At 52.6% G+C, this 13,725-nt stretch overlaps 1 protein-coding gene across 1 annotated transcript; it reads left to right on the top strand.

Moving 5' to 3' along the window:
- The first annotated feature begins 2,860 nt into the window (after positions 1 to 2,860).
- On the top strand, positions 2,861 to 8,227 carry LOC119800454 (phytanoyl-CoA 2-hydroxylase interacting protein). Its single transcript, XM_038310631.1, has 4 exons — positions 2,861 to 3,025; positions 4,165 to 4,339; positions 6,366 to 6,483; positions 7,693 to 8,227. Exons 1-4 carry the CDS (start codon positions 2,861 to 2,863, stop codon positions 8,225 to 8,227), a joined length of 993 nt encoding a protein of 330 aa, XP_038166559.1.
- Positions 8,228 to 13,725: the final 5,498 nt, after the last annotated feature.

Here is a 13,725-nt window from a genome sequence, read left to right as displayed (position 1 = left end):
GGGCACATGCATGTGGGTATATGTGAGCCTGCGGACATGAACGTGTGTGTGTGGACATGAAGGCAGCAGCTTTTTGAAGGGGAAATACTGGGACATTCTTAGAATGTGCCAGGTGGAGGAGGGTACATCCATGAGTAGGTGAGCATGGAGGTTTGAGGATGTCTAAGGAGGCGTGTGCTGAGGAGTGTGGGCTCCCCTTGCGCATGTGTATGTGCCTGCCTGCGTGGGGGTGTGTACATGCTTGCTTAGGGTGGATTCACATGGGAGTGTGGGTGTTCCTAGGGTGTTGCCGCAACCCGTCCCTCACAGGCTGCCCTTCCCTAGGCATCTGGGTGTACAGAAGCGGGATTGACATCCGCCCTTAGTCCATGCTGGCTTGCTGCCCTTGCAGGGTCGGTTGTTCCTACTCTCCCAGACCTAAGGCTAGGGTGGGGTGCAGCTCTCCCAGAGGTGGAGAGGAGAAGGGATGAGCAAGCACCTGGCCTGGAATCTCCACCCACCACCAAAGCTGCCCTTGCCTCTGGGAAGACTCGAAAGTGAGGAAGGATCAAGGCGGGGACAGGTGTCTGCTTAGGGCAGGTGTAGGCTGGATCCCACGTAGGTGGGAGCCACTCAAGCGCTCAGATGGGAGTGTGTGCTCATGTTCATGGGCACAGAAAGCTCCCTCAGAAGCTCCTTGTCAGGATCCAAGGCATTGCTAATCCCTTGCTGTTCCACACCTCTTTCCAAAATTACGTACAGAAGTATTATTGTAGGGTTGTTTCCGATACCCCGTCCCATTTTGTCTCGTTTTGGAGGAGACCTGGTAGCACCCCCGTGTTCATTGACCATCGTTTTCCTATGCATGAAGCCAGGAACATTTGGCTGCAGGGAGGGAAGCTAAGACAATACTGGACTTGAGGAACACCTGGGCAGGTGAGGCCATCAACCTCACCCGCACGCCTCCCTGTACCTGCCTTCCAGGCAGTCCACAGATTAATTTAGTGGTGCCAGGCTCTGGAGCAGGCTTAATTGACAGGAAAATGTGGGTTGGATTTTTCTGGGAGCTATAAATAAAAGTACCTGATTTTGCAGGCACAAGGTGCCCTCACCCTAGCTCCTGGGCAAGGGAAGGGGAAGAAAGATGAGAGCAGAGAAGCTGCTGGGTGACCAGCTGCAGAAGAGAAGCTAGGAAAGGCCCTGAGCGAGTCCACCCGCAGTTCTGTGTCTCCCCCAAGTGCCCCATTCCTGGGAGAACCAGGCTATAGACAAGCCCAAATAACTCTAGCCCGGTTAAGCACAGTCAAGAAAGATAATGATGTAGTCTTTTCCATGCCCAAAGGGCACAAAGTCGGGGTAGACCTGAAGGAATGGGAGTTAAGAGGCAAAGGAAAATTCAATCATTTGAAGAATACAAAAGGAAAAGAGAATAAATAGTGAGAACACAGTTTTATCGCATGTACACACTATACGTGCACACACACAGCCTTAGTCCGTAAGAAAGAACTCAGCCTCCACAGTATAAGTAATTTGCTGGTTGTGTGGACATAGTGACATCCTCAACTTTGGTGATGAATAAGGAGGATAACAGTACTTATATATCCCCCAGACTGTGTGAGATGTTAGCAGTGTTGGCCCCCAATAGATGTCAGTGTTGAAAGTAATTCTTTTTAAAAAATATTTATTTATTTATTATGTATACAATACTCTGTCTGTGTGTATGCCTGCAGGCTAGAAGAGGGCACCAGACCCCATTACAGATGGTTGTGAGACACTATGTGGTTGCTGGGAATTGAACTCAGGACCTTTGAAAGAGCAGGCAATGCTCTTAACCTCTGTGCCATCTCTCCAGCCCTGAAAGTAATTCTTTGGAGGGGGGGTGGCACACATCTTTGATCCTAGCACTCAGGAGGCAGAGGCAGGCAGATCTCTTAGTTGGAGGCCAGCCTGGTCTACAGAGTCCCAGGACAGTCAGGGCTACACAGAGAAAACCTGCCTCAAAAAGACCAAAAGGAATTTTTTAAAAGAGCAAAGTAAGCACACACTCCCAATCTCAGCGCTTGGGAGGCTGAGGCAGGAGGATAGTGAGTTCAAACTCTGGTCTGCATAGGAAGATCTTTTCTCAGAAGAAAAAAAAAAAGAGAGAAGAGAGAAAGAAATAAAGGAAAGCAAAAAAGTCAAGTGAATCTGTGAAAATAGAAACTGCACGTCAAAGTAACGGACCAAAAAGAGCTTAAAGCAGGCTGTGGCCCATACCGCCCCCACCCACCAGAGAATTATCCAGAGTGTTTTTCCCTCCATCCCTCCACAGCAGGGCCCCTAGCTGCTCCAGTCACTCTAGGGAGGAGTGAGGCCAGAGCCACAGGGTCTTGGCACCTGTGGACTCTCACTGCCCCTGACCTGCCACCTGCCTCAACCCTCAGGCCTGGGCCCCTCAGCAGGTGCTTCCTGTGTACCTCCTCCTCCCAAGCCTCTCCACTCCCACCCTTTCTCTTTTCACGCCTGCTGGCTAAGGGCTCCTCCCTCCTCAGCTCCATCTGCTGCAAATCTGTCCCTGCCCAGTGTTTGCAGCGTTCCCACTGCCTCTGCCACCTGTCAGGTGCCGTCTGCTCTGTGGACCCTCTAAGGAGAGCCAAGAGCCCCTTCCAGAGGGTATCCCGTCTCACCTCCGGCCCCTCCTATCCAGGCTAGCCCCCCCCCCCCCCGCCGCAATCTTTTCAATCACCTCGATGAGGCAGGGGGGCGTTCTATGGGTATGCAAGAGACTCCACCTCTCAAAGCATGATGGGAGCAGCACATTCCAGAAAGCCCTGTGATGGGAGGAAGATGCTAATCTTTCCTCTGGCTCTCAATCCCCACAGGATCCACACCAGAGGGGACCATGGAACTGCTGTCCACCCCCCACAGCATCGAGATCAACAATATCACTTGTGACTCTTTCCGTATCTCCTGGGCCATGGAAGACAGTGACCTGGAGAGGGTCACCCATTATTTCATTGACCTCAACAAGAAGGAAAACAAGAATTCCAACAAGTTCAAACACCGGGTGAGTAAAAGATGTCCTGATACCCTCCCCGATCCTATTTTATGTGGAAGCAAGCAGACAAATAGGGACGCGGTAGATGCCTGGCCAAAATCCAGACTCTTCTCACGGGGTCATCTTGCCAAAATGATCTCACCTTTCTGGACCTTAGTGCCTTTCTTGGTAATAATGGGATGACCACACTACCCCCGTAGAGCTGTTGAAAAGACTCGGTGAGAGATGTTTTCGTGCTGTTTGGTCCCAGGCATACCACAGCTCCAACGCTGTTATTCCCCATGGCTGGAACTTCAGCCCAGGACTCAAGGGTCATACTTGTGGTTGGGTGAGCTATGTAGGCGCCTTTCATCTGGGTATGTGATACTGTACACAGTCCTAGGTGTTCTCTGCTGCGTCCCTGCCTGCTAGTCTATTTCCTAGGTGTAGAAAGACACGTAGGAGGATGCTCTTCAGTGTGTCCCTTCCCCAGGTTAAAAGCCAGCATAGGAGCAGGTGGGAGGGAACCTCATATCTTCTCCAGCTGCGTGCATAGGCCAGGGAGAGTTCAGCGTGAAGGAGCTGACTCCCAGGGTGACAGCCTTGGTGTGGGCGCTAGCACTTCTCTCTCTCTCTCTCTCTCTCTCTCTCTCTCTCTCTCTCTCTCTCTCTCTCTCTCTGAATCTGGCTCCCCAGATCTGGGTGTCTTTTGGCAGGCCAGTTGCCACGGTGACGTGAATGTTCCACACCATCCCCTTGGCCCTCCCCCCAAAGAATAAGGCATATTTTTCTCTTCCTCTCTGGCTTCCCAGCATTTGCCGTTGCCGTGGAGACAGCACTGCCGTGTGCAGATTTCTCAAAGTCTCCCTTAGAAATGAAGGTCTTGCCACCTTCAACTTTGGGGCCCTCCTCCCTAGTGACCTTTCTCCTTAGTTCTTTCTCAAGAGAATGGGGCATCATGGGGCTTGAAGGAGGTAGCTTCAAGCCACTGCTTGCCTCTTCAGTGAGATGGTGGCTGGGCCACAGAACCGTGGAGTCTTTGAAACTCCAATCCCCCTTGGGAGGAAGAGAAGAGATGCTTTGGGGGAGTGGGGATTCCAGGATAATGGCAAGATGGGATATGACTTCAAGACTGATCTTTGGTTCTCCATCTGCACCCCTCTCCTCAGGATGTCCCCACCAAGCTAGTGGCCAAGGCAGTGCCTCTGCCCATGACAGTGAGAGGCCACTGGTTCCTGAGTCCCCGTACAGAGTACAGTGTGGCTGTGCAGACAGCGGTGAAGCAGAGCGATGGGGAGTACCTGGTGTCTGGCTGGAGCGAGACGGTGGAGTTCTGCACTGGAGGTGAGACCCTGATGGTGCATGAATACCCTGCCTCTGTAACACATCTGTCGGGGGGACTCTTCATCTTAGCCTGGCATACACAGAAACATCTGCTGCACCCTGGGTGCTATGCTTAAGCCAGAGGGGTGACATAGAGTCTGCCTAGACAGATGCACACTCTACATATTGGCAATGCCACCTGCATGAGGAATGGAACTACTTTCTGGCTTTTTTCAAGGAAAATATTATATATATATATATATATATATATATATATATATATATATATATACACACACATATCTTTTTTATGTGTACATGTGTGCTTGTGTGTGCACACATACATTTGAGTACCCACAGAGATGAGAAGAGAGTGTTGGATCCCCTGGAACTAGAGTTACAGGTGGTTGTGAGCCGCCCTATGCCGATGCTGGGACTTAGACTCCTGTCCTCTGCAGGAGTAGCAAATGCTCTTCACGGCTAAGCCATCCCTTCAGTCCCAAGAATATATATATCTGTCATCGTGGTAAATAGATGTAACATAAAACTGGCCATCTGAACCGTTTCTAAGTGCAGAAGCGTTAAGTGGTTTTATATTGTGATTGTGCATCTGATGTCTAGAACTTTTCCATCTTGCAAAGCTAGAACACTATACCCTAGGAGCCCTCACTTCCCATTTCCTCTCCTCTGGGCCATGCTTACCCCTGTTTGTTCTGTCTTTCCGACCTTTGACTCTGCAAGGTGGCTTGTATGAATAAGATCAAAGTATTTGTCCTTTGGGGACTGGCTTATTTCTTTAACCTGAATGTCGGTAAGACACCCAGGTGCTATATGATTTCCCAGAATTTCATTCCTTCATAAGTTATTCCATTGTATTGACTAGATCATGCTTTGGTCATCAATAGTCTACTGCTTGTCATTCGATAGTTCAATAACATTTTGCTTATCCTGAGTATCTCCTTAGCCTGGAAAAATGGTTCCCATCTGGCGGTCTTGTAAGGTCTCTTAGGCAGAGCCTAACTCACAGATGCTAGCCTGGACAAACACTACCTTGTGTATGCTTGTCACCAATAGCCAAGGAGCTGCCCCAGAATATTCTATCCCTTTGGTGTCCATGTGTGATCTGCTCCAGATTGCTCTCTGTCACAAGGAAGGGGCAGAGAACATTCCCTGCCCTGGGGCCTCCAAGGCTGCTGGCTCCATCCTCTGCCAAATTCTGTGCCCCCGGTCTCCTTGAGTTGCGGTACCTGTACTAGAGCGGCACTCCTGCTCCTCGTTGGGGTGGCATCTAGGTTTGCCCTTGCCCCCGAACTGCATATGTGGTGGGTATTTAATTTAAATTGAAGATCTGGAATTGGTGTAGTTGGGTCTACCCTGCCTTTTCCAGAGACTAAGCACACAGAACTACCATAAGGAAAAAACATCTTCCTCTAATGTGTTCCAAGGCACTGTGTAGCCAACCACTCTGTGCAGGTCCCAAAGCCCCTCGTCCAGTCTCGGGGCAGTTTTCCTGTCCTGGTATCAGCCCTTTTTAATTCTCCCAAATAGAGAGGCTCAAGTAGACAGCCAGTGAACGCTCACCTGAGGCCTAGGCTTTAATTCATCCTCAGCCCCCACTTAGAATTACAGTTAGCCACCACACTAATTGTGGAGTAGGCTCTCACCCTGGGTTTGAAGGGCCTTCCCCAAAGGACCTTGTATTTTCTCTCTCAAGTCTTCATTTTTCCTATTGGCCCTCTTTTCACCGGGATGGCAGTCTTGGAGCCCCTGGTATAATGACAGGCATTCCTCTGTCCTTTCTGGACTCAAAGGACCCTGAGCCTCTGGCAATGCTGCCACAGAAGTGAGAACAGACAACAAGCAGTTCTTCATGTTCCCAGTCAAGGCCAGCTGGCCTGTCTCATCTGAGTCCCGGCTATTGCAGAAGCTCCCCTGTTGGTCCAGAGGATGAGGCTGCCTGCAGGCTTGGTGGGTGGTGTAAAGAGGAAGAAGTTGCCATCCTGCAGCAGATCTTTTGCTCGCCTCACCCTGCTCGGACTCTTTACAGATTATGCCAAGGAGCACCTGGCCCAGCTGCAGGAGAAGGCTGAGCAGATCGCTGGCCGCATGCTCCGCTTCTCCGTGTTCTACCGCAACCATCACAAGGAGTACTTCCAGCATGCCAGGTAGGGCAAGACAGACCGGCAAGGGCTTCTCCCTTCCCGGCTCTTCCTCTATCGCAGAATGCCGAGGCAGAAGTATAATTGCAAGTTTAGGACCAGCCTGGGCCACACAGCAAGACCTTATCTAAAAAAAAACAAAAACAAAAACAAAACAAACAAAAACAAAACTACTACTTTAAGGTTGGAGCTAAGGAAGGATCAAGGACGTTAAAGTAGGGCTTCCTGGCAGAGAACCCTGCTGGCAGAGTCGGGTAATAAGTTCTAGGTATGACCCCACCTTCTAGGACAGTCATTGGAGTCTATCATGCACATTAGCTCTCTCCATTTCAGGACCCAGGAACACAGGCAAGAAGTCCAAATGAAAGGCGCCTGAGCACAGAAAGCTCTGGGGAATCTTAGCCGGCTAGCTCTCAAGTTGAATGCTAAGGAGTCCAGAGGTTTCAGAGAAGGATTTTGGGGGAATCTTACAGGATACTGATGAGAGGCTGGTAGGAAGCCAAAAGCCAGGGCTTGGAGGATCCCACCCACGTGACCCACCAGCGTAGCCTCGAACTTACTTGTTAGTGGCTCACGCGTACATTGCTTTCTTTTGAGGAGAGAGGGAGCAGGGAAGAGGGGGAGAAAGAGACAGACAGACCAGATCTAGTACTTTCAGCCTACTGATGTTGAGCCCAAGGTACCAAGGGCTGGCAAGTCACTTGTCTCTCAGGACAGCCAGGACGAGGTCTTGTCCACCCTCCCCCACATCTGATGACGCTGCTTCAAGTCTATGTCCTTCTAAGCTAGGTCAGGGCAGTCTGCCACAGTTACTGTCTTTATCATTACTGGCAGCTGTGGTGGGCGTTCCCCACCCTTGCCCTAAGAAAACAGTAAAGAACCGGAGTCTTTGGGACTTCTCTTAAAGAAGAGGCAGTGGTCCTATTTAGGCTCCTTTTGTTCAGAATGAAAGAGACAAGGGATACCCACCTGCACCAGGCTGCTTATTGGGGGCCAGGGCACATAGACTTAGGCAGAGGATTCTCATCCTCAGAGACTGGCGAGGGAGACGGCATGAAAGGACTTCATGTCTGTGATTAGTGGAGGCTGCAGGCTAACAGACCTGCTGGAGTCGGGCTGGCTCGTTCTCTGCTCAGCTACATAATGCAGCCAGGTTCCAGCAGGGCTAACCCATGACATTTCCCCTTCTCTTTGGCTGTCCTCCCTGGTGGGCAGGACCCACTGCGGGAACGTGCTGCAGCCTTACCTGAAGGACAACAGTGGCAGCCACGGCTCCCCAACCAGTGGCATGCTGCATGGCGTCTTCTTCAGCTGCAACACGGAGTTCAACACAGGCCAGCCCCCACAGGACTCCCCTTATGGCCGCTGGCGCTTCCAGATCCCTGCCCAGCGCCTCTTCAACCCCAGCACCAACCTCTACTTTGCGGACTTCTACTGTATGTACACAGCCTACCACTATGCCATCCTGGTACTGGCACCCAAGGGCTCCCTGGGGGACCGCTTCTGTCGCGACCGGCTGCCCCTCCTGGACATTGCCTGTAACAAGTTCCTGACCTGCAGTGTGGAAGATGGAGAGCTGATCTTCCGCCACGCTCAGGACCTCATCCTGGAGATTATCTACACCGAGCCCGTCGACCTGTCCCTGGGCACGCTGGGAGAGATCAGCGGGCACCAGCTCATGAGCCTGTCCACTGCCGATGCCAAGAAAGATCCCAGCTGCAAGACCTGCAACATCAGCGTGGGCCGCTAGGGACTCCTGGGGAGCTGGCAGCCTGGGGAGAGATGGCAAGAGAGCGGGGATGTGTGGCTTAGGTTTGGGGAGCTGGCTTTCTCTTCCTCCCCCTGCTCCCTCCACTCTGTCCATCTACCCTTCCCCCACCCCGATGTTGGCAACAACAGAAAGTAGTCCTCTTGTTAGCATGGCCCATTTCAGGCCTGGTGGACTTGGGGTGGGGACGATTCTCGGCAGGAGATGACTTCCTTTTCTGTTTTCCTCTTCTGTTTTTGGGCCTCAAGCAGGCCTCTATCTCCCAGAGTCCTCCCTGCCTCCTGGGCCAAAGCCCATGTGTAACCAGGCCTCCACATAGATGCAGAAAGTTGTGGGGCACCTCCTTCTTAGCCCCTCCCACCCCACTCAGGGCCACCCCAGACAGCCCCTCCCTACTCAGCTGGGCCCCAGGTCTTTGACTCCTCCAGGCCAGGACCCTCCCTCTATAAATAAGCTCCTGCATTGCTGTCTCACCCTGGCTGCTCCTCTTCTCCCCCCTGACCCGCAGCCCTCTTCCCGCATGGGAGAACTGTCCATCCTTTCTGTCACTGTCACCAGCCCGCTTAAGATACCCTCCCACTCTCTGGAAAAGTACCCTTTCTTGTTTCCTAGTTTGGAGGGCTCTGAGATTTTACTTTCTTCTGTCTGGGGATGATATATTCCTTGGCAAACCTTCTCCCTCACTCAGAGAGCACAAGGGCCTAAAAGGAAAAAAAAAATCTGCTGGGGTCGAGGAGGGGGAAGGAGACCCCGAGACCTAGTCCTCAGCCAGAAGTGGGCCACCTCGTGTCTTGATGAGTCTGACAGAGCTAGAGAGCCAAGTGTGGCCCGCAGAGCCCTGGCACCCTGCCCAGCTGTGCATTTTGCTCGCTCCCTCGCCCGCTCTGCCTTCGAGTCATGACTGTTCTGTGCTGTGCTGGAGCCCGACTGTGGGCTTCTCCGTCATGCCACCTCCTGCCCTATCTGGGCTGCTCCCCTGGGGAGTTCTTGATGAGTCCCCCCCCCCCACACACACGGTTTCCCATGTGTTCATCTTGTTCCTGCTGTTGTCTGGGTCAGGAGGGCGGTGAGAGTGGGCAGGCAGGTGGGGAGGTAGAGTAGAGGGAGGGAAAAGTCACAGTCACATTTTCAGAGGTGACAGATGACACGCAGGCCGCTGGATTTCTGTGAAGGACAGAGGAGCTGGCAGGCCCACAGGGCTATCCCTCTGAGGGACAGGTGAATGGCTGGTCTCCAGAGGTGGTGCTGGTGGACAGCAAGCACCTCATTCAGATGGCACAGGAGGTCTGGAATCCTGGGAAATGTGTGTACAAGAGGATCTGACCCCTAAGCCCCTCCCCCTCTGCTGACAGCGCTGCTGTGGGCGTGGCCTGCTGCCTTGTCCTCTGTCCCTGGGTGGGGCACACCCTCCTGTGCTGTGCTTGCCATGTGCATCAATAAACCACCATGGCCCAAGGGCTCCATCCGTCTCGGTCCATTCAGGCAACTACAGTGAAATACCACAGATTTACAAATAGCAGGACCTTCTCTCTCACCGTTCTTGAAACCGAGACTCGATGTCTGGGGAGGGCCTGCTTTCTGATTCAGAGACTACCATCTCTGTCTTCTTTCTGAGCACCCCACACTCCCGCCATGACGGAAGGGGTGAATAAGTTTCCTTAGCCTTTAAGTTTTTTAAAAAATGTTATGTGTATGTCAGTACACCATGTACCTGCCTAGTCCCTGTCCAAAAGAAAACACTAAAGGCTGTGAAACCACCATGCAGGTGCTGGGACTCGAACCTGGGTGCTAACTACTGACCCATATCTCCAGCAGACCCCCCTTTTCAAAAGCTAGGGTTTCTAGTCCAGTCCAGCCTCCTGCTCCCTATGTGAGCTGAACTTGAACTTCTGATCCTCCTATTTCTGCCTCCAGGGTGCTAGGATCTATAAGGACATGGAGACTGGATGCGGGGCTCTTTGCACGCTAGACCAGCACTCTACTGAACCACAGCTCAGTCCACCTTCCAGCCTCCTTTATAAGGGCACTGATTCCATTCCTAAGACTCCATCCTCGTGAAAGGCAATGCTACCTCAACCCAACACTGGGAGTTGAATTTCGATATGAACTTTGGGTTTGGGGTATATGCAGGGCAATATGGTAGTGCCTCTCTTCAAGACAGAAGAGAGATGAATGGAGTGGTTGAGTTGCTGTAGCCACCAGGGACCTCACATGAGGCTACCTGGAGCTGCCCCAGTAGTGAGCCCGAATCCTACAGTGGGTGACAGGGCTCAGAAGACAGAGGCACAGCTTCACCGTGGAAACGACTTCGGAGATCATCTCGTCTCACCCCCTCCCCGTGCTTTCCAGATGTGGCACTGGGGTGTCTAGGGAATGTATGCCTGAAATCCCTGTGCCCCTGATGGCGTCCTCCCTACTGCCATAGCCTGCCATGGCTCAGACCCAGGTGCCACTAGATTCCCCTCTCCCAAGAGCCCTGTATCCCCTCCTCCCTGGCAGGACTCCGCGGCTGCAGATCTGAGTCACCTCTGTGCCTATTATTATAGGCTTATTAAAATGGTTCTCGGCTGCAGTGGAAATGTTCCAGAACTGTCAGAGGCACCTTACCAGCACTAGCACTGCCTGAGTCAGGGCGAGGTTTACATGTGTCATGGGGCCTGGCCACTCTGGGAGAAAGGAAAACCCAAGGGCAGTTTACCACCGCCGAGAGCCTCCTGTGCGGGCACTGACTGAGGACTTCCACACAGCAGCTGGGTTGGTCTACATGGCGTGGTATTCCTACCTCAAGTATGGGAAACTGAGGCGCAAAGAAGTTTAGAGGCTTGCACGTGTCTACGGCAATTCAGAAACGGGAACATTCCACTCGGAGCCCCCCATGGCTGCCTTCTTGAGAGTATATCAGTTTATGAGTGGGACAGTTAGAAAGATTCAGGCAGGGGCTCTCTTCCACTTAGTGACCCTTCCCACTGTTCTTCCAACTAGCCAACCACGTGCCTAGCTTCAGAGTGACGCCAGGGGGGGCTGTAGAGTCACAAATGTCACACGGAGGCTTATTTTAAAGGAGTGGGTAGCAGCGAGCCCAGAGTTGAAGGATGAAGAGTGGCTCTTTTGCCTCTGGGCAGTGCGGATTCTCAGAGTCGTTCAAGGGTGGGCCTCAGCTGTCCTTTTGAGAGACCTGGGTCTCTTGGAAAGAGGGACTGACTCACAGTCCTCATACTGGGGGTCAAGGGTAGAGAACAGAAGTAAGCCTGCTTCCTTCTCTGTCTGGATAGGCACTCCCAGCACATGAGCAACCCTGGACTGTAAGTACCCGGCAGAGAGAGGATGGGCAGACCACCCACTCCAGGCTGTGCTGGGATTCTTTCTCGCTTAGGGTCCATCTGACCCAGGAAAAGGGGATGCATACAGACATACACACCATCCACATAGGGATGGATGCACACCCCTTCCCTGGCACTGGCTTTGGAGGAGGAAGCAAAGGAGGTCCAAGGTGGATTGTGGCTAAAGGACCTTAGTTTGTCTCCAGGGCTGGGTGTAAAGGGAACTGAAGGCTAGGCTCAGGGTTATATATAGGTAGGCGCTCCCATGTACATAACACAGGCACAAACACATGGTTGTACCCATTTCCCTCCAAGGCACACATGACCCCCATATTCTCCTCTGCACTACTGTGCACCCAACTTCCCTGCTTCCTCTTTGCTCCCAGGCCAGTATCCGTACTTTTAGTCCTCGATGGAAAAAGAGTCCGCCTGCCAGAGCGGAGTGAGCAGAAGGCCAGTTTGACGGGCTCCGGAATTTCCTCTGTCTTCTGTTTGTGACTTCTCTCAGCTAGGAAAAGAGGTAGCTGAGGTCCCAAGGAAAGGGACAAAGAGGGACTGTACCCTGAAATGGAGAATGGCCTGATTTAGGAAGCCGAGCTGAGGTGATTGCCCATAAAAGTGTGGCCGCAGCATCTGGACAAAATTGGAACCAGATGTTCCGGGATGGGGGCAGGGAGGGCGTCAGGCAGGAGCAGCAGCTCTGGTCAGGAGGTTGGGTTGGGTTGGGGGGGCGGGCAGTGGGGTGGCTCGTGGCACTCTGGGGAGAACACCTGGCTGCCCTCTCCCCTCAATTCTCCAAGGCAGGCATCACTATGTTTGCAAACTGGAGCAGCCAAACTTCTCACAGATTCCAGAATCCGCCTTGTGCGTAGGGACAATCAAGTACAGGGCGGAACTTGGGAGGTACCCAGAAAGGCCACCAGCTGGCCAGAAATATGTCCTTGCTGCCCTACAGGCACCTCTTTGCTGCGGGCTAAGCATGCTTGCTCCCCTTCTGTCAGAGGAAGAGCTGCCTTGAGCTCAGAGCGTCTAACTGGAAACCGGTGTACCCAGAAGTTTGTTTTCAGAACTGTCCGGGATGGGGAGCTCTTTGGCAGAGAAAGCCTGATCATTAAGAACCTACTCTTTGCTAGGCGCAGTGACAGGCTGTGCTCAGAGGTCACTTCCTTCGTCATAACCATGGCAGGTGTTCTATCATTAGCATGGCAGTATGACACAGCTGGGACTCAGAGGGGGTGACTGAGTCATCCTGGGCTGCACAGGCACCCAGTGATAGAACCAGGGTCCAAAAATGAGTTGTTGGTGTTGAAGCTCGGAACCTTTCTGCTTCTGAAACGCATGAGAGGAGAGGAGGGAGGTAAAAATGAAAGTGAGGGGCACAGTTGGGCGCCCAACCTTCCTGGTTTGACAGTCGAGGCAACAGTGGGTTCTCGGGTCCTTGGAAGGATCCCAGGGGCCTCTACATCCTAGCCTGCATCTTGGTGGCTTTAGAGCCTGGATGCTGGGGTTTCTTGACTGTCTCTGTAGCAGCAAGGGAGCTCTCAGTGGGTGGGCAGGTTTAGGGAGCAGACAACCAGCACGGAGCACCTGGTCAGTGTCACAGAGATGACTGTCCCGCGGCTGTGCTGGCCTCTCTGCCAAGATTTAAGATGTGCTCCCAGACAACACAGGCTTCCGCTCTGTTGAGACTCTGCAGCTCGCGTCTCTCCTCCTGACTCTAGGACTGGAGGTGAGATGGGCCTTCTCCCTGATGTTTCCATCATCCGGTATCTGGGTGCTGGGGACACGCAGAGCTGGGGGACAGTGGAGGAACCACTGGCCTTCCTCAGCCACAGCATCGCGTCTGGAGTTGACCTAGTTCAGACTGCTAGGTATTTAGGCGGGAGGGTGGGCTGGTACTGGGGAGCATTGTGATTTTATCAACTCTTAAAAAACACTTCCATGAGCCAGGTGTGGTGGCACCCAGGAGGCAGAGGCAGGCAGATCTCTGAATTTAAGGCCAGCCTGGTCTACAGAGCAAGTTCCAGGACAACCAGGGCCACACAGAGAAACCCTGTCTGGAAAAGTGAAAAACATCATCATCAACAACAACAACAACAAAACAAAACAAACAAAAGACCATCCCCAAAATGTTTCCACTTCCTGGAATAGCTTCCAACA

Source organism: Arvicola amphibius, chromosome 13, assembly GCF_903992535.2.
Source record: "Arvicola amphibius chromosome 13, mArvAmp1.2, whole genome shotgun sequence".
Taxonomy (NCBI): Eukaryota; Metazoa; Chordata; class Mammalia; order Rodentia; family Cricetidae; genus Arvicola; species Arvicola amphibius.
This window is presented reverse-complemented; position numbering and strand designations above follow the sequence as displayed.